The sequence below is a fragment of the Colletotrichum abscissum genome (assembly GCF_030869225.1).
Source record: "Colletotrichum abscissum strain IMI 504890 chromosome Unknown Scaffold_17.1, whole genome shotgun sequence".
Classification (NCBI taxonomy): domain Eukaryota; kingdom Fungi; phylum Ascomycota; class Sordariomycetes; order Glomerellales; family Glomerellaceae; genus Colletotrichum; species Colletotrichum abscissum.
This window is the reverse complement of record NW_026850065.1, coordinates 416,503-433,645: the sequence shown is the minus strand read 5'-3', so window position 1 is coordinate 433,645 and position 17,143 is coordinate 416,503. Positions and strand designations below refer to the sequence as shown.

Sequence of the window (17,143 nt, the reverse complement as noted above, 5' to 3'; positions counted from 1 at the left end):
AACGCTTGCTTCTTTCGTCGCATCTTTCTTCGGGCGCAGGGATCTATCGAGAATCGAGCTTCCCTCTCTCTCACTCTTCAGCTCACATACCTAGCTCATAGCTCTCATACACAGCCCCCCCTCGAGTTCGATCCAAACTCATCTGTAACATCTTTCAACGCCACTTATCCGGGGTTCTCCAAATGTTTCCAGATTTCTTGATCCCGAACACGAACAATACCTAGTATAACCACGCTGAACCCACGTGTAGGATTATCCTAAGATCCACAAAGCTCTCAACTTCACTATAATCCCTCCCGGAACAGCAGCCATGGCGACAAAGTAAGCTTCAGCCACTTAACTAAGCAACGGCCATGTATACTGACGATATCTCCAGAGTACCAGTCTTTCCCACGGCGGAAGAGACAATGAGGCATCCCTCATACTCCTCAACAATATGGAACCTCGAACCCGATCGCAAGGGAAAATGTCCCGTCGCCAAGGACCGAGGCGGCCCCTTCAACATCGCCTGGGAAATCCACGGCCACGGCCCCTCAAAGATCATAGTACGCAATCGTCACCCACTTCCATGTTTTCATTCCCGTCAGACCTTGAACTAACTCAAACCCCAAAAGTTCATAATGGGCCTGGCAGGCCTCAAAACCTCATGGCAGCGCCAAACAAAATACTTTGGCCACGACAACGCCTCCAAATACTCCGTCCTCATCCTCGACAACCGCGGCATGGGCGAGTCCGACGTCCCCTACATCCGCTACTCCACCTCCGAAATGGCCCACGACGCCCTCGAAGTCCTCACCCACGTAGGCTGGACCGCCTCCCGCTCCGTCCACCTCTTTGGCATCTCCATGGGCGGCATGATCTCCCAAGAACTCGCCTTCGCCGCCCCTAACCTCTTCGCCTCCGTGACGTTGCTCTGCACGGCCCCCTGGATCGAAAACACGAAATCTCTCCTCGAAAACATGCGCGACCGCGCCGCCATGCTCGTCCCCAAATCGGCGGACCGGAGTATCGCGGATACCTCGCTCAAGCTCTTCCCCGCCGACTGGCTCGTCATGCCCGACGAGGCGGCCGAGCTGCCCAACGACGCGACGTACAAGTGTGGCCCGGCGGACGGCGGGCAGGGGTACGGTCGGTTCGAGAGTAATTTCCAGCGGTTCCAGGCGCAGGAGCTGATCAAGAGGAACACGCCTGGGTTGTTCAGTATCCGTGGGTTTCTGCAGCAGCTCGTTGCGGCGGGGTGGCATCACAAGTCGCCTGCCCAACTAAAACAGCTCGCGGACCAGGTCGGCAGGGAGCGCATCGCCGTCGTTCACGGGCTAGGCGATGTCATGATCGACTCGCATCACGGGAGGTTACTGGCTGAGCATCTGCAGCCGGGTGTCGTAGAGTTCGTGGAGGGCATGGGGCATGCACCCATTATGGATAGGGTGCCGTGGATGAACAAGTGGTTGGAGGAAAGGATCGCAACGGTGGAAAAGATGAGTGCTTAGGATTGCGTGGATTTGGTGTAGCCGCTGGGCGGAAACCCAGAGATTAGAGCATGGCAGATTGTGACATGACACACGATGAAGAGTAGTCATAGCTCGTGATGGCTTGATTCATTTACTGTGATACCTCACATTCATCCCCTAACGCCGGTATGCATACAGCTATTCGCTGTGCTCACCACCCTTGGGTTTTCCTCCTCCGTCATCCGCTCATAATCTCATGCGACTTACAACATTACCAAGCCAATGCCACTCAGGTTCTCTTCGTCGAGCTTGTTTCTCCGGTCCACGCCGCCAGCAATAGGGGCCGCACGGTAGTTGAAGAGGTAGTAGTGGAGCTGGCCGTCACCGGGGCCGAACTTCTGCTGCTCCAGGAAGAGGCCGTTGTCGAGCAGCGACAGGCCGTTGAAGACATCGAACTTGTTCTTCTTGCCCAAGATCAGGGCGTCGCCAATAAGAGAGTTCAATCGTGTCTTCAGGGCGGCTTTGTCGAGGGGCGTGGTCAGGCCAACTTCGGAGGCGTAGTACCAGAGGTAGGCGGCACGAACGACTTGGTGCTTTGAGCTGTTGATCACGGTGGACTCGAGACAGTAGAAGGAGAAGAAGTCGGTGATCTTTCCGTTGGTCTAGCTGGATGTCAGTATACATTGGGCAGAGAAGGGATAGGGACATGCAACGAACCTCAACGACATATGTCCAGATGACCTGCTCGCCAGGGGCATTCTTGTCGTGCAGGAACCAGTGCCTGAACTCGTCCTTGGAGAACTCAGGGGCCATGTCGAAACGCTTCAAGTACTTGGCCAGAAGTTCGTTTGCGGCATCAAGGTCCTTCTCCTGGAGCTCGCGGAGGCCCTTGATCGACGTGTTATCCGGAAGCTGGTACTTGCGAATCTGGTACTGCGGCTTGCTATTGGGGGGCAGCGGGCTGAAACCGACCTCGTACAGCTTCTGCCAGTTGAGGGCGCGGTGGAAGTAACGGCATGTGCTGACGGGCTTGGGCAGCACCACACCACCCGTGTAGAGACCCTGCCAGATCTCGCGCAGGTTGCTGCGGCGCGTGATCTCCTTGATCAGCACGGGAGCGAGGCGCTTGCCACGGAGCTTCTTGTGAACAACCATGAAATTGACCTCAGAGCAAGTGACGACGTTCTTGCGCACGCGCAGGTTGACGGGGATGGCGGAAATGAAGGCAACGAGCTTTCTAGACTGCGTTGCGCGAACACCAACGTGCCACTCCTTGCGCCAGCCAGGAGCCATGAGGGCCCTGCGAAGATGGTTAGCTTAGGCCTGTCTGCATGTTACTTAAAGCAGAGTACTTACCATTTAAGCATGGCTGGTGAGTAATTGAAGCGGAACATGGCCTCGTCGTCCTCGACATAGTGGCCGTTGAGCAGCTCGTACACCTCCTTCATCTCCCCCTCGTCCTCGAGGTTCATTGTAACCCACTCGAAGCCAGCGACCATTGGCGACGCCTCCGTAGGAACCTCTTCCACCTTTTGAATGCGGATTGGACCATCCTCAACCTTAGCTTCCGCCTCACCAAACTTGGGCACGGGTTGCGTGGCCCAGAACTTGTAGCTCGCCATATCCTTGGCGTTCTTGCCAGCCGAGGCCAGACCCGTCATGATGTCCTGCAGGTTCAAGTTCTTCATCGCCGCAGCGGTCTCCTCGGCCGACTTGTTGCTAGAGCTTCCAACGCCGAGCTCGTTCGCCAACGCCGGGTTCAGGGCGAGAAGCTCAGTGAGCTGTTGGGGCGTCAGACCACCGATGGCCTCCTTGATGGCAGCCTCCGGGTCGCTGGGCTTGCCGGTGAGCGCATCCTTGACCTTCTTTCTCTTGGACTTCTTCTTCTTCTTCTTGGGAGCATCTGCAGTTGCGCCGGGTGCCGTCTCGGGCGCATCCTCCTCCTCATCGTCCTCGGACTCGACCTCGACTTCCTTGCCCTTGCCCTTGTCGCTCGCCTCGGCAAGGGTGTCGTTGGCGTCTTTGACGGCCGGGTCAAGGGGTTTGGACTCTTCGGCAGGCATCTTGTTGTCCTCTATTCGACGGTTTGTGGTGGGAGTGGTCGATTTTCGGGGGTGTTGGTGGGAGCTTCCTGGAGCTCTGTTCAAGCTTGCGCGGTGGGAGTGGCGGGGAAGAAGTTTTGGCGCGAGAGAGGACAGTTTCATGTGCCAGCTGTGCTCCTAGGCGGTACAGGCTTCAGCTGTGTTTGTGTGACTGCATCATGGCGGGGTCACCTGCTAGGGGCCATGGCACTGCGGGGCAGAAGGTGCCAACCCGCGGTGCGGCGATCAGTCCCCTCCTAACACCCTGGCGCTAAACTGCGAAAGACTAGTTATGACAACGCCTTCTGGACGACTTGTTCAAGAGTCACTATTCAAAGTTTAACGTGTTCACTAAGGTGAACGGGTCCATTTCAATTGAGTTATTCGTGTTTCAAGAATTCAACGATGAAAAATGAAATGTTCTTCATTCTCAACTTCTGCTTGTTGGCATTTATGGCTCCCTCCTGAGTGACTACTTAAACCCTTGATAAGTGTAAATACCTCATGAGTTGTTATCCTCGAGTGATGGAATATGAACAAAAGTGCGTCAAATGAAACAACAGTTTGCTGCATACTCTTCTGAGGCAATGAATCAATGAAAAGTCTGAGTAAGTCCCCTCAAGATTCATAACCCAGAGTATCACGCTATTCTGTTGGTATTGCGACTGAGTGGTCTACTCATTCATGCCCTAGAGGCAGCAGGAATGAAAACCGAGGAAATATGGATATCATGCCAGACTAAATCAATTCTATACCAGGAGACCGAAGCGCCAACGCAAAAGTCACAACTGCTCCTCCTTCCAAACAAGTAATTGCACCCTCGAATAGGTGCTATGAGGTACAACATCTAAACACCTTCCGCTCTACTCTAATGCTGGCGCTCTTGAGTTCTATGCAAAAGATACCGGCATGGAAAGCTCATAACCGCGATTATAACGTTCTACTGCTAGTATCCGATCCTGCCATGTCATAAGCCGTGCCTGCGAGGTCGAAGGAACGCATCACTGCAAGAATTACAGGCGCATATCCCATGATGTCGTTGTGTCCTGCGAGAGTTAGAAAGAATGCCCTTCACAAACTAGACTTATCGATTAAGTTTACTTACCACCGTGCGGGAAAAGCTCCTGGCGAATTATGATGTTTGGCTCAGCGTTCCATGTAGTCACAAAGGCGTTCTTGCCCTTGTGAATAGTACGCACGTCCTTCCACGCCTCGAATGAATGGTCACTCAGCCCCTCAGGGACAGTCGCATTCGCAGCCGCGCGGAAAAGCTTGTTGCTCTCCGTCCAGGGAATGTCCGCATCGTCCTTGGCCGAGATGAGCGTCAAGCGCAGACGTCTCTTCGTCAGCTTGACCAGGCTCTCCAGCCTATCGACCGACGGCCACTTGTCGTAGATGAAGCCCTCCATGTACTCCAAGAAGCCTGGCCAGACCTTCAAGGGTCCCAGCACGGGAAACAAGCCGCCAATCTTGTAGCCGCTCAGCATCTTAGGCAAGTTGCTGAAGCCCGCGACGAGAATGACACCGCCGAATTCGATTCCTTGCGAGGCGTAGAGCTCGGCAACACCGCTAGTCACGGCTGTGCCGAGACTCTGACCAAGAAGAACGATGCGGTCCGAGGGCACGCCGGCAACATTGATAACCCAGTCGATCAGAGTGGCGGCATCTTGGATCAGGCCGTATTCGGTTGGGCGACCTGTCGAGTGACCAAAGCCACGGTAATCGATTGCCAGGACATGGTATGATGAAGTATCAGTAATGACATGGTAGCTGTCCGGCCTATGGCCTTGCGCAATGTCACCAGCGTTCTGCACATGGTCAGTATGAGAGCATAGGAAATCACGAGTTGGACATTTCTTACACCGTGGACTACGACTAATTAGCGATTGGAAGCATATGTAATGATACTCAATGACTTACATGAAAGTACAACCCGAGCATCCGGATCCTCTTTCAAAGCCTTGAAAGACTCGGTTTCGGTGAAATCTTGGCAGAAGCCACCCTTCTGCACTGAGAATCTCTCCTCCTGCTTCAGATACTGAGGCAGAGGCATAACATGCCATGCATACAAGCTCACTCCATCTGGAGTGTCGAGCGAAAAAGGCGTGGCTTGGCCCTCTTTGGAGGGAGGTTGTCAGCAATGGCGCGTCTTACATGGGGGTTGGTGCGCAGACTTACTTGCAAAGCCCCATCTCTCAGGCTTGTCAACGTCACGCCACCAGAGGGTGTTGATCTTGTGGGCGTACAGAAAGCTTTAATAATTTCATTAGAAAATGCTAACCAGGAGCAAGAGATATATGACAACAAGTCTTACTGTCGTTGGAAGAAAGGTGTTGCGCCTAGGGCCAGGAAAGTGAAGTAGAGGCCCAGCGGAGCCGCCACGACCCAGACGGCCGTCCGCAGGATCGGCGAAAGCGGAACCGTCATTGTCGAAGTGCTGTGCTGATGCAAAGATGTAGAGGGATGTGAAAGACACCAGAGATGAGATTGAGAGACTTCCGAGTTATCTACACATGGCGGGTGGTGGTGATGTGGCCACCGTGAGTGATGCCTTGGCGAACTGGTTCTTTGCTTGAGGTTGGAATTGCCTGCGAATCCGCAAGGATGGTGACATGGAGGCCTTTAGCTGAGTGTACTTTCCTTTTGGGTACTTAAGCGGCCAACCCGAAGTACTTGCCGCTAGTAGGCGCAGTCCCCAGAATGCGGCGACCTTTCGCAACTCTGGTCTGAGCCGCACACCGACGACAACAGATCATCCGTCGGTATCAGATGAGTTTTTCTCCCCGCCACCACTGCCTATTTCTTGTAAATTGATTTTAGGACATAGGCAAACAGAAACGCTTCATTCAGTCCATTTGGTTTACTCAGATGACGACCATTGCTGAGATAATTAGGTATTTGTGCATGGGCTTGGCAGCGCGCCTATGGTCGGGTTAATTTGCTAAATGCGGAGAGATGGCTACAAAGTGCCGCGAGAGTAATTTGGTCTGGCCATTTCTCCAAGCTTCACAGCCACATTCACTCACACATCTGCAGTTTCCCCCACACATAGTGAGCTTACGCAAACACCAGCCAAAGTACGGCCGGTAAGCAACTTCGGTGGATCTGGTGACCTGCGCGACGCATTGGCAAGTGCTTTACCTTAGGATTCATACAGGAGAAAGCAATAGGAGATCCAAGGGAACTGGGTGGAGGAATAGGAGGCTCCCGTCTTGGTTGATGTGGCAGGAGAAGGAATGATCCGGAGTGCATTGCAGAACGAGGTACATGCGCCACGGTACCTACCGTGGTACATAGGTACATGAAAAAGCATGCGACGATTTTGGCGCGATGTGAATGGCGGGCGGGACCCTTCTATGGAACCGAAAACCCCATGTGCCCCGTGCGCTTCGTCCAGTCAGGGCGCGGCAAAGTGCCCAGTTTCTCCGGGTCCTATTTCAAGCCAATCAAATATGGCTGTTCCTGTTAAACTCGCAGCCCGCCTGCTCTTTCGTCCGCTGCGACTGGACGGCACGGCACCGCGGAAAGTCGACGTGCACCAAGTGGGAAGGACCTACCTGGACGTGGGACGTAATGGAGGGTGTACCTTGGTACCCGGCAAGCAGCAGCAGGAGCAGCAGCAGCGCAGCAGAATGGCAACCGCGCTCTTGCATCTCCGAAAGAAAAAAGAGGCGGCAACAGCCCAGCCGGAGCCTCAGGTACATCTCATTTTGTACCTTTTTTTTCCATGCCTCTTGCTGGTCGCCGCTGATGCATCCCATACAAAGCTCCCCATGCTAATATCCCGTCCCACCCAATTCAACTCACTCACACGAACCCTTCTCCGAGTCTCCAAATCCATTCATTCCTCCACAGGTATTCCCGACACAACCCACGCGCGAAGCCCACGCAGACTCCGCCCCGTGAGAACAAGTCCCGATATCCTGCGAACAGCTTAAAGCCGATATATTCACGACTCGACTTCACTGCCACCTCCCCTGCTCTCCCACGTGCAGCATATTCGTGCCCCCCTCCACACTCCTCCCAAGAGAGTACGACAACGGCGCCGCGCGCAGTCGGGGGCTGTGGCTTCTTCCGCTGATGATGAAAATACCGACACGCTCGGGAACCTACTCGTGATACCCTGAACTCTGCGACGGGGAAACGGCACATTCGACATGGAGAGGAAGAGGAAGTTGCCCGCCAGGGCTGCGGCGCGTGTCGAACACGTCGCAAAGAAGCGCACCGTCACCCCTCCCGAGCCCCGATCAGTTACGCCAGTCCCAGTACCAGTCGAGGAACCACCACCGCCGCCCCCTTCGCTTCCAAAGTCCATTCAGGCCGGGAAGCCGCTTCCGACCGTCGAGGATGCCCAACCCGATGACCTCCCCGCGAAGGAGTATCAGTCATTTCAAGAGAGGTAAGACCGTATGCCCTGAGATCTAGTCGTCGGCTTGGCCGTAGCTTGTGGATGCACATAACTGACCTTTGGCCCATAGTGGTGTTCTTGCCGAATCGCTGAGCCGGTCGCGACACAAATGGCTGGCCGAGGGACTATTCGAGAAGTACTGGACGAAACCTGGACGAAAGAAAAACGCAACCGAAGACCCCAAGAATCCACCCAAAGATACCATGAGCAAGATTGGGCCCTGCACAATCACGATCGAGCCACACGTTTTCGATGTTACCCTTTGGGCGATCAAAGACCCCAAACCTCCCGCACCCACCACGCAAGCTACCTTTCGGCCCATTTTGCAATATGGTCCTCCCAATGGAGCTATGCCCCCTCCACCTACACCAGCAAATCCGAACCCAAGTCCTGCACTCGGTCCCAACGAGTCGAAGCCGACGCCTTCCGCCCAGAGTCCGGCTCCTCCGTCACCTGCTCCTCAGCAGCCACCGTCCAGGCCGCCCTCGTCGGCTGCGAATGAGCCACCCAAAGTGATGCCCTCGCCGCGCACTTTGGAGCCTATGCGGACCGCCAGTGCGACGCCACCTCCGCCACGGCCGGTAGCTCCATTGGTCCCGGCGGTTGCGGCACCACTTCCAGCAGCAGCACCGGGGACGCCATCACATCCCGTTCCTCCTTTGGCTGCGGCACCTTCAGCACCAAACTCACGACCGTCGAGCTCAACGCCGACACCAGCTCCGGGGGCCGCAAAACCGCCGGCGGCAAAACCACAAGGGACCGATCCCATCATTATGACGCTGGCCGAGAAGGCATCTGAGGACCCCCATCTACGAGACTTGATGAAACGGGTCGCCGCTGGTGAAGCAAAGCCGGATGAACTAAGCAACTTTCAAAAGATCATTGATCAAATCACGGCGGAGTATAAGAAGAAAGGGGGGCAACAGGGTCCTTCAGCGGACAGGCTATTGGTTGACGGGAGGACAGTCAAGTATTTTGCCGACGAGGTACGGACAATTCTGGATATCGTACTCGCTACGAATCCGAAGCAAAAGTCATCAGAACTTCTGCCTCCGCGCGGAAGCGACCCTTTGGTTGTGGCCTTGGTGAGAGCGGCCCTGGACGCGAAACCGTTGCAGGATATGATCCGACGGATAGCCGACAACAAGCCTGGCTTCACCGACGCCACTGACCTCAAAGCATCTCTCGACAAGTTGCACAAGGAACTCAAGAGTGCGCAAAACACCCCGACGCCTCAAACCCCGACGACACAGGCTGCCATCAACGGCACCGCGAACGGCCATCCCGTCAAACCAGCGGCAGCTGCGCCTGCTGCTTCACCGGCCCCGACTCCAGCAGCCCCACAAATACAGCATCCCCCTCAGCAAGCCCTTCGGTCAAAGGGCCCTCCGCCACCTGCGAGGCCTGAGATCTCAGGCGTCTGCCTCGACTTTGCTGGTGGAAATGGCGATCGTTACCTGTTTCCAAAATACAGCATTCTCGAGTATCTGCCCGGCGGACAGCAGGCTATCGCATCGTTCCTCATTGTTCGCAAGGGCAGTCAGCTAGAGTATGGAGGCGATGCCAAGCTCGATTACTACCAGCCTGTCACCGTTCGGATGTGCGCTCAATCAGCTCGTCACCTCGAGTACTTGCAGAGAGCAGTGGCACCCCAGGAAGAAGTCATGAGGTACATGGACGATGTGATGGACAATATGACGAGGGCGGAATACGTCCTTCTCGCCATGCGCTTGCCACGTGGAGAGCAAGAACCCAACAGCGAGCAAAATGGCAAAGATACCCCTGGCCTGAGCGGCCAAATAGCGAGACCAGAGTCAACAGCACCAGAGCACCCGGCTCCCAAGCAGCAGTCAGTGCAATGGGGACCTGTGACGTCCAAATTCGTTCGGAGTTTCAACAAGAAATGGTTTGAAGAGTGGAAGAGAACCGAAAAGACAGCGGGCAAGAAGCCCTCTTCGGCAGATGAGGTGTTCCAAGAGTCCTGTGAGGCCGTTGGCCGCGATCCTCTGGACAAGGACATAGAATACGAGAAGATGATTGAGCTCTTGGCGGCTAAGGACTCCGAGTCATCATCTTCTTGAACTCGACGCAGCTAGAAAGCGCACCATGTATTACCTAGACGACACACCACAGCGAGCGACCGGCGGCCGGGGGCCTCGAGTGAGGAGAGTAGGTGTCGTACTGAGCATTTGGGTCAGGTCCGTTTGTTCGCGTTGCATAAGGCACGGGATGGCCATCTTTCTGCACTGCTATTGTTGCTACTTTGTTGTTCACGTTACTGTACAGAGCAAAGGATTGGGATCTGATTCTGTTTTTGATCGGGAAAAGGGAATTGGAGTGGTCTATCACAAGAGGGGAATGCCTCTCCCACATACTGTTTTTCCATATTTATTCCAATTTGGTGTTTGAGAGTGTTGAAAGGCCTCGGGCGTGAGGCTGGGATGTGGTGTGGCTCGACTCATTTTTATTATTACCCCCAAAACCCCCGCTTCGATGGAGTTGTGGGACGGAGGAGAGAGGCAGTGGTCAGAGATGTATGTGAGCATTGGCATGCCTGACTGCTGCTTATCTGATCAGAAAATAAAGATTATAACAAGTACACATGCTGTCCTGGGCTCGTATTGATGTTTCTTCTCGGTAGAGATATACCCCAGCCAACCCACCCAGGCATTTTCCAGCCAGTCAGGAATTGAGATTATGTGAATCCTGCTGAAGGTACCTTAGTTCTGAGCCTCGGAATGCCTTTTCCTTTTCCTGATCCTTCTTGCTTTTCTCATACAATACCTTATGCTAGTACCTTCCCACGGTCAGGCCTTCCCTTCCATTCATTCTTGGAGTGGAAGAAGGCGCACTTTCCTTCCATCTCAGTTCCTACTCACCCTCTTTCCGTGTCTACCTACTAGTAACTACCTTGCCATAGAGTTCCTTCCTTCCACTTCATTTCCCACCTCAAGCACCTTCCCTCTCAACCATCTCCTTATCTGTAGTCAAGCCTCCTCAACTCCCAGCAAACTCGGGTCTTTAAATCCGTTGGTTGGATGGTCCACCGAAGCTTCATCGCTGACCTTCGGGTGTAGGTGGGCTAGAGGTTCAATACTGGCTCGGGTTGCTTTTGTTTTTTCCGACTTTTGGCTATCTTGTGAAGAGTGATTTGGCCCTCTCACATGGAACGCCTTGTATGAAAGGACACGCACACATAGCTTACGTGGTAGGTAGGCATGAGAAGACAGATGACCTTCTCCTTTCTGCAGGCGCCGGACCTCGGCAGGAGACTTGACGATAGATGCATTGATGAATAGATGAATGAGATTCATCTCCAGCCTGCGACACCCTATCTATGCTTGACTCAAGAGAGTTGTGACACACTCTCAAAGTACACGTGGCAAGAGGAGGATTAGAGTCTACAAGAATACGTGCCAAGTATTACTGCGTTTATGCCAGAGACCTGGAAGTCATCCACTCAGGGGTTGCAGTCATCACTATGCCTTTCATGACTATATGATCGGACCACAAACACATTGCCACCGCATATTAGATAGAGTAGTCTAAAAAGGCACATCGGCTGTTCACGAGTTGTTTAGTGGACTCAATAGAGCCAGCTTCCCTTCGAGATTTCCAGACTCTATCTAAGCTGTTGAACACAAGTGGCTCCCTTGAAAACCCCCCGTCTTCTGTGACACAAGATCCCGAAAGCCGAAGGCGCGCCATCGATGAGGGAATATTTGTGATTCCATGTGATTCTCCCATATGGGTGATGATCTTTCCTCTCCGTATTGGTATTAGTCTGTTGGTTCTCCAAACTCGAACAAATCCATTCCACTCGGACTTCACCACATCGCATAGCAAAAGCGTAGAGACACGTTCGTTTCGCTCTGATGTATCATGGACAAGCAGGAAGAAATGCTCTCCAACGCCGGAAACGTGGTTACCCCGCGGAAAGAAAACGTTAGTTCTGACGACGACAGGAAATATCGAAACTCACAGTCACGGGCCGTCGACATATGGTCGATGGCTTAGGGGAGGCGTCTGAGGTTTTGGACAGCACACGCTTGACTTTGGACACTCAGAAGCCGTGTAGATTCGTATTTGATTATTCTCTGTTCCTCGAGGTGCCGCATCAGAGTAGGGCGACCCGGGAAGAAGCGCCATCTCTCGAGTAGAGTTTCATCATCAGCTTCTCTCGGTAAACTGTCCCTCCAGGTCAACGCACAACCGGACATCACGCACAATCCACTCCGGCCCGGAACTCAATCCACAAGACGACGTAGTCTGTAGATAATTCAGGATGTCTATCCAACAGAGATGCCATGATGATCTATATAACAAACGGGCCCCCTCATAATCCTCCTCTCCAATTCCCTCATCATCACACTCGTTTCCATATCCTCAACCCAATCCTTCAAGATGAAGTCCCAACTCCTCCTCCCAGCAGCACTGCTAACCCTCACCCACGCCGCCACAATCCCAGAATCCGCAAAACCAATCATAGTCCCAGACTCAACCCTCGACGCTGCCATCCGCGAACCCCTCAAAAACTTCATCACCGGCCCCGTCCACGGCATAGACCCCTCCGCCTTCTTCCCCGCCACCGTCCTCTCCGAGAACGACGAGTACAAGCTCGCCGCCGCGGGTGAGGTAGCCTGGGCCGCCATCGAACTCGAGGCCTCGGCCGCCCTCGCTGGTTCTGTTTCTGCCACTGATGAGGGTGAGAGCCTCCGCGATGCCGCGACGGTGGCGGTGAACTCCATTGCGAGGAGCGGTGTCGCCCCTCCTCCGCCGCCTCCTCATCCTCCTCACTCGGATCCCCCGCATCGGGAGCCCCATGGGCATCATGAGGGTATCTCCAGAGAGCAGCTTTGTGAATATTACAAGGGGATTGCGTGGAAGACTGGGGACTTGCAGACTGCAGTGTATCAGTGGCAGTACGAATATGTTCCTTGGCTCGTCCACAACAAGGGACCTTATATCGTAAGTTTTCTCTCTGCCGTCCTTCATGTTATGACCTTGACTACCTCCTCAACTCTCTCCCACTCCCTCGACCTCATCATTTCCTTTCTGAAGAACTCACTCATCCCCACCTCAGGTTGTTCTAGACGGCCTCCGTCACATCGAATGGGTCCTCTGGAAGATTGAACAAGCCCTCGTCAACGCACACTTCCACTACGAAGACGAATTCGACATCCTCAAATGCTACCAAGACGTAAGCCGCTTTCCGCCGTTCCCCCCTCCTAATCCATCCCCATCACAAGTATTCACGAAACGCAGTTCTCCGGCCGCGAACTCCAAATCACCCACGTCCCAACGACGGCCCCCGCCCTACCCACCCAAACAACAGCAAACATGACAATCGGCCTCCCAACAAACACAATGGCCCACCGTCCCCGCGCCATCGACGAGCAGCTCGTCACCACCACAGTCACAATCCAACCCGCCAGACCCACCACACCGCCGCCACCACCAGGACATCCCGAGAACAACGATAACAGACCCGAGGAGGCTGGCAACTCGTGGCCTCATCTCCCCTGGCGCCGCGACCACCCGTCCATGAAGAAGCTCCTTCGCCTCATCACGGCCAAGGCCCCCGTGTCAAAGTACCAGTCGTACGCGAACCACAGGATTTACAACGTCGTGAAGCAGCTCGAGTATACCGCGTTGGTGAGTGAGGCTCCTATTCCAGTTTCTGCTTTGAGTCACTACTGCGAAGTATCTGTGGAATGATGGGGACGCTGAGATGCTGACCACGTGTACCGTCATTACTAGGCCTCTGCCAGTGCCCTGCGCAGCAAGTTGAGAGATCCGCACCACCAGTCTCTGCTAGACTACGATATCTGGAAGGGGCAGGGCATCAACCACGCCTTCGAGGTGGCTATCGCAGCGTATGAGGTCAAATAATTGACGATTTAGACGCCATTCGTCCGCTCTCTCGAGGCTTGTCGTTTGATGGCCAGCAGGACGGCTTCACGGGCTTCGCGAGGACTCTTTAGGGGTGGTGGTGGTGGTGGTGGTGTATGGTGGCTGAAGGCAACATAACGCTCAAGTCTTGGACATGATTACAATTGGAAGGACTTATCATCAACAGGATTCGTGAAGGACTGAAAAATCATCGTTGTCGGGGATAGTCTGTGGGAATCCTATGCTACAAAACCAATAAACACCTAATCTAGAGCACCCTGAAACTTATGACTTGTTGTCCCAGTAGTAGCAATGCACATGAAGGGTAATTGGGAGAACAACTCGTGCGGGACTCAAATCATGGAGCCACCACTCTGGTTGTTGCCCACGAGACCAGCCATTTCAAGCAGCGCACGATCAGCCTCAATGTCACCAGAGCCCAAATTGATCTTCCGCCGAGCTTCCGCCTCACGATGCTCCCAAGCCCAGTGCTCCGCCTGCGCCTTGGCCTCCTCGTCCCCTCCGCAACCCCAGACTTCCAGGCTCTCAATCTCGAACCGATCTTGAAAGTCAAACTTTCGCGTCGTGCTCGTTTGGAATGCGCCGCCACCAGTGGTCCAGTCGTGGGTGAACACTCCAAACTCGAAAGAGTCGTCGAGTAGCAAGGAGACGGCGCCGAGAGACAGCATGGTTTGCCTCCGGTGAGCTTGCGTCTGTCGGGGATGGGGGCATCCGACGCCGAGCATAGGTCGATTAGTAGGCGCCTTGGTGAAGGTGACGTAGTCCGAGTTGTATTTGGAAGCTGGGAACACATCGTGGACGGGCTCCAGCTGGAAAAGCACGGTGTCTCGTTCGCCAAAGCATTCCTTGGCAGTGTGCTTCCACGGTTGACTAACATAAACGCCAAAGGTCAGGCGCTCTCCCTTGCCGCTGTTCGGGAAGCGACGTGGAGGGATGGAGGCAGCAAAATTTGACTCCTGACTGCCGTGAGGCGCGTCATTCAGCCGAGTGCCACGTACCAGAAGGATGGTGGGTGCTCGCCAATTGAAGACTTTGCTCTCGAAGCTTCCCGTGGAGAAGCCGTCTTCGTTGCCGGAGTACAGAAGCCGTAGTCTTCTGAACAGGTCGGATCCTGGGAGGAAGAAGGATAGTTGTGAGAGAACATTTAGGTTGAGAATTTCCGCAGTGTCTTGCAGCAAAGGTTGCACGACTTCCTCCGGCTGCTTTTCGGCGGCTACGGGGTCTTCGCCCTTGTGTTTTGTGAAATCCAAGTTCTTGGAGAAGAGGAAGTGCTCGAATAGGGGGCTGAACCCATTGAAGAGGTTCGGGAAGCATACAGGGAGCACTCGGTTGAAGTGGCCAAACTTGATACCGGGGGCTTTTTCGACATTCAAGAAGGCAGCCAGAATGTTCTCTGCGGTAGCGCGCAGGCTTTCCAGTTCGTCGCCCGTGACCCGAGTGGAGTACATTGACAGACTCTCCTGGGGACTCAGCGGTGCAATCAGGATCAGTAGCATCAGCAGCTTGCGGAAGTTATCCGCGGGTATCATGGCCCCTTGCATCTTTGGCGCATCACCCTGCCAAACGGCATCGTGGATATCGAGAAGCTCAAAGGCTGCAATCTCGAGATCGTCGTCGTCTTCCTCGGGTTCGTCCACAGGTTCGTCGACTGCGAAGCCAAGCGCATGACTTGCGGCCTGGGATTCGTTTGGCGGCGCCTCTTTAGAGTCCTCAGCAGCAGCAGCTGCTTCAGATGCCCTGCGATCGTGTACTGCGAGACTCTTGAAGAGGAGCTTGGCCCTATCCGTAGCTCCCTTGGCCAGAACCCGCTTGTGTCTCTGCGTCATGATAACGATGACCATGATCATCTGATCGATACCGAGAACCGCGGGAGCATCCTGCAAGAAGGGGAAGGCGCCGATGTAGGACACCATCTGAAATATTACAGGTGAGACGTGGAGGATATCGGGTATTTCGAGGAACCGTGCGAGTGTGTCTTCCTTCAAGTAACGGATATCGCCTTGGTTATCTGCCAAGCTCTTGAAGACATCTTTGAACGAATATAGCTCGAGCGAGGTGAAGCACTTTTCGGCAAACCGAGTGGCCTGTTGTAATCGATGGTCAGCGTAAGTACTATACAGATGATGGGTTGATCTGGTTCAAGGACGAAGGGTGCAGTGTGGTTTTGGTGGGTAGTGCATCCGGCGACTTACGAGTTCACGAGTGAGCTCCTCGTGCGTCGCCTGCCGCGAGTTCTCGTCAGACAGGGCTTGTCCCATGATGAGCTTTGTGTTTCGGTTCAAGAGGCATCGAAGTCAGGGGTCAGAGTTGTACAATTGGCTGTGGCGCAATCATCACCAGCCATGGCCATGTCGAAGTACCTTAGGAGGAGGGAAGAGAGAGAGAGAGAGGGAGGAGGAGGAGCAGCATGGATGGGAAGGTTGATGACGGAAGGCCCAATGTCTGGGGTGCATCCTCCATCAGGAGACAAAGCGACGGGCGGCCTTAGCACAGCTCAGCGCCTAGACTTTCAGCGGGTGTCAGACCAGTGCGGGTCTCCCGTCGTTCCCCAGCAGTGGAGGAACCCCGCTAACGTCACTGTCACTGGCCCGAGCTCCCTGCCCCTCCATGCGAGTTTTAGTCATCAAATGCAGCACACAGCTCACCTCAGTTGACTTACACTTGCGGATGCCTGCACTCTCACCTTGGCATATCAATAGTGTCGGTCGATGACTATCATAGGGAATGACAAAAGCCAAGTCCTCCTACAGGCTGCACTCAGGATTATAGTGTAACTATGTTCAGCTCCTGGGCAAATGTCCCGTCGCAACTGATGAGAGGAATGGGACAAAACCGATGCATATGCCTTGAGAATGGAATAGGCTGAAGAATACACAAATCTCGAAGTTTCTCAGTAATCGAATGAGTATTGCGAGACACAGCTCAAGTAGGCTGGATCTTTTTAATTCACCTATTCAACCTTGTCTCTGCAGCTCGAGCCCGCCCCCGTCGCGCCGGCAGCTTTGCTTCGTCGCCTAATGTCGCAATTTTCCAAAGCACTATAAGGAAAGAGATAATTCTTGGACTAGTTGCACTCATTTAATGTCGCGCACAATCCCGTAAGTGACTCCAGCTTCCCGGGGCATATAATGTTGGTGGCTCAGTCGCCGGGCATGCCGTTATCGTCGCAGCAATGGTAGAACATGTAGTCGGCGCATCCTTAGACTGGCCAAAAGAGCGACACTCATCTTCGCAGCCGCTTTGGCGTCGCTCTTTTGACCATGGAAGTGTATTTAATGCTGCAATAAGTT

General features: G+C 54.1%; 6 protein-coding genes across 6 annotated transcripts; 3 read left to right on the top strand and 3 right to left on the bottom strand.

The window, feature by feature from the left end:
* Positions 1 to 310: 310 nt before the first annotated feature.
* Positions 311 to 1,490, top strand: CABS01_07811 (glycylpeptide N-tetradecanoyltransferase; the record flags this gene model as incomplete). Its single annotated transcript, XM_060541173.1, has 3 exons — positions 311 to 321; positions 377 to 545; positions 615 to 1,490. 3 exons carry the CDS (start codon positions 311 to 313, stop codon positions 1,488 to 1,490), a joined length of 1,056 nt encoding a protein of 351 aa, XP_060402673.1.
* Positions 1,491 to 1,621: 131 nt separating this feature from the next.
* CABS01_07810 (uncharacterized protein) lies at positions 1,622 to 3,514 on the bottom strand (the record flags this gene model as incomplete). Its single annotated transcript, XM_060541172.1, has 4 exons — positions 1,622 to 1,649; positions 1,719 to 2,113; positions 2,169 to 2,751; positions 2,808 to 3,514. The coding sequence occupies 4 exons, from the start codon at positions 3,512 to 3,514 to the stop codon at positions 1,622 to 1,624; spliced, it is 1,713 nt and encodes a 570-aa protein (XP_060402672.1).
* Positions 3,515 to 4,462: 948 nt separating this feature from the next.
* Positions 4,463 to 5,959, bottom strand: CABS01_07809 (abhydrolase; the record flags this gene model as incomplete). Its single annotated transcript, XM_060541171.1, has 6 exons — positions 4,463 to 4,578; positions 4,638 to 5,340; positions 5,394 to 5,401; positions 5,453 to 5,650; positions 5,711 to 5,784; positions 5,847 to 5,959. The coding sequence occupies 6 exons, from the start codon at positions 5,957 to 5,959 to the stop codon at positions 4,463 to 4,465; spliced, it is 1,212 nt and encodes a 403-aa protein (XP_060402671.1).
* A 1,730-nt stretch (positions 5,960 to 7,689) lies between these two features.
* On the top strand, positions 7,690 to 10,021 carry CABS01_07808 (uncharacterized protein; the record flags this gene model as incomplete). The annotated part of the gene is made up of 2 exons (XM_060541170.1): positions 7,690 to 7,931; positions 8,011 to 10,021. The coding sequence occupies 2 exons, from the start codon at positions 7,690 to 7,692 to the stop codon at positions 10,019 to 10,021; spliced, it is 2,253 nt and encodes a 750-aa protein (XP_060402670.1).
* Positions 10,022 to 12,344: 2,323 nt separating this feature from the next.
* Positions 12,345 to 13,832, top strand: CABS01_07807 (uncharacterized protein; the record flags this gene model as incomplete). Its single annotated transcript, XM_060541169.1, has 4 exons — positions 12,345 to 12,908; positions 13,024 to 13,140; positions 13,206 to 13,595; positions 13,701 to 13,832. The coding sequence occupies 4 exons, from the start codon at positions 12,345 to 12,347 to the stop codon at positions 13,830 to 13,832; spliced, it is 1,203 nt and encodes a 400-aa protein (XP_060402669.1).
* Positions 13,833 to 14,185: 353 nt separating this feature from the next.
* On the bottom strand, positions 14,186 to 16,111 carry CABS01_07806 (uncharacterized protein; the record flags this gene model as incomplete). Its single annotated transcript, XM_060541168.1, has 2 exons — positions 14,186 to 15,937; positions 16,046 to 16,111. 2 exons carry the CDS (start codon positions 16,109 to 16,111, stop codon positions 14,186 to 14,188), a joined length of 1,818 nt encoding a protein of 605 aa, XP_060402668.1.
* Positions 16,112 to 17,143: the final 1,032 nt, after the last annotated feature.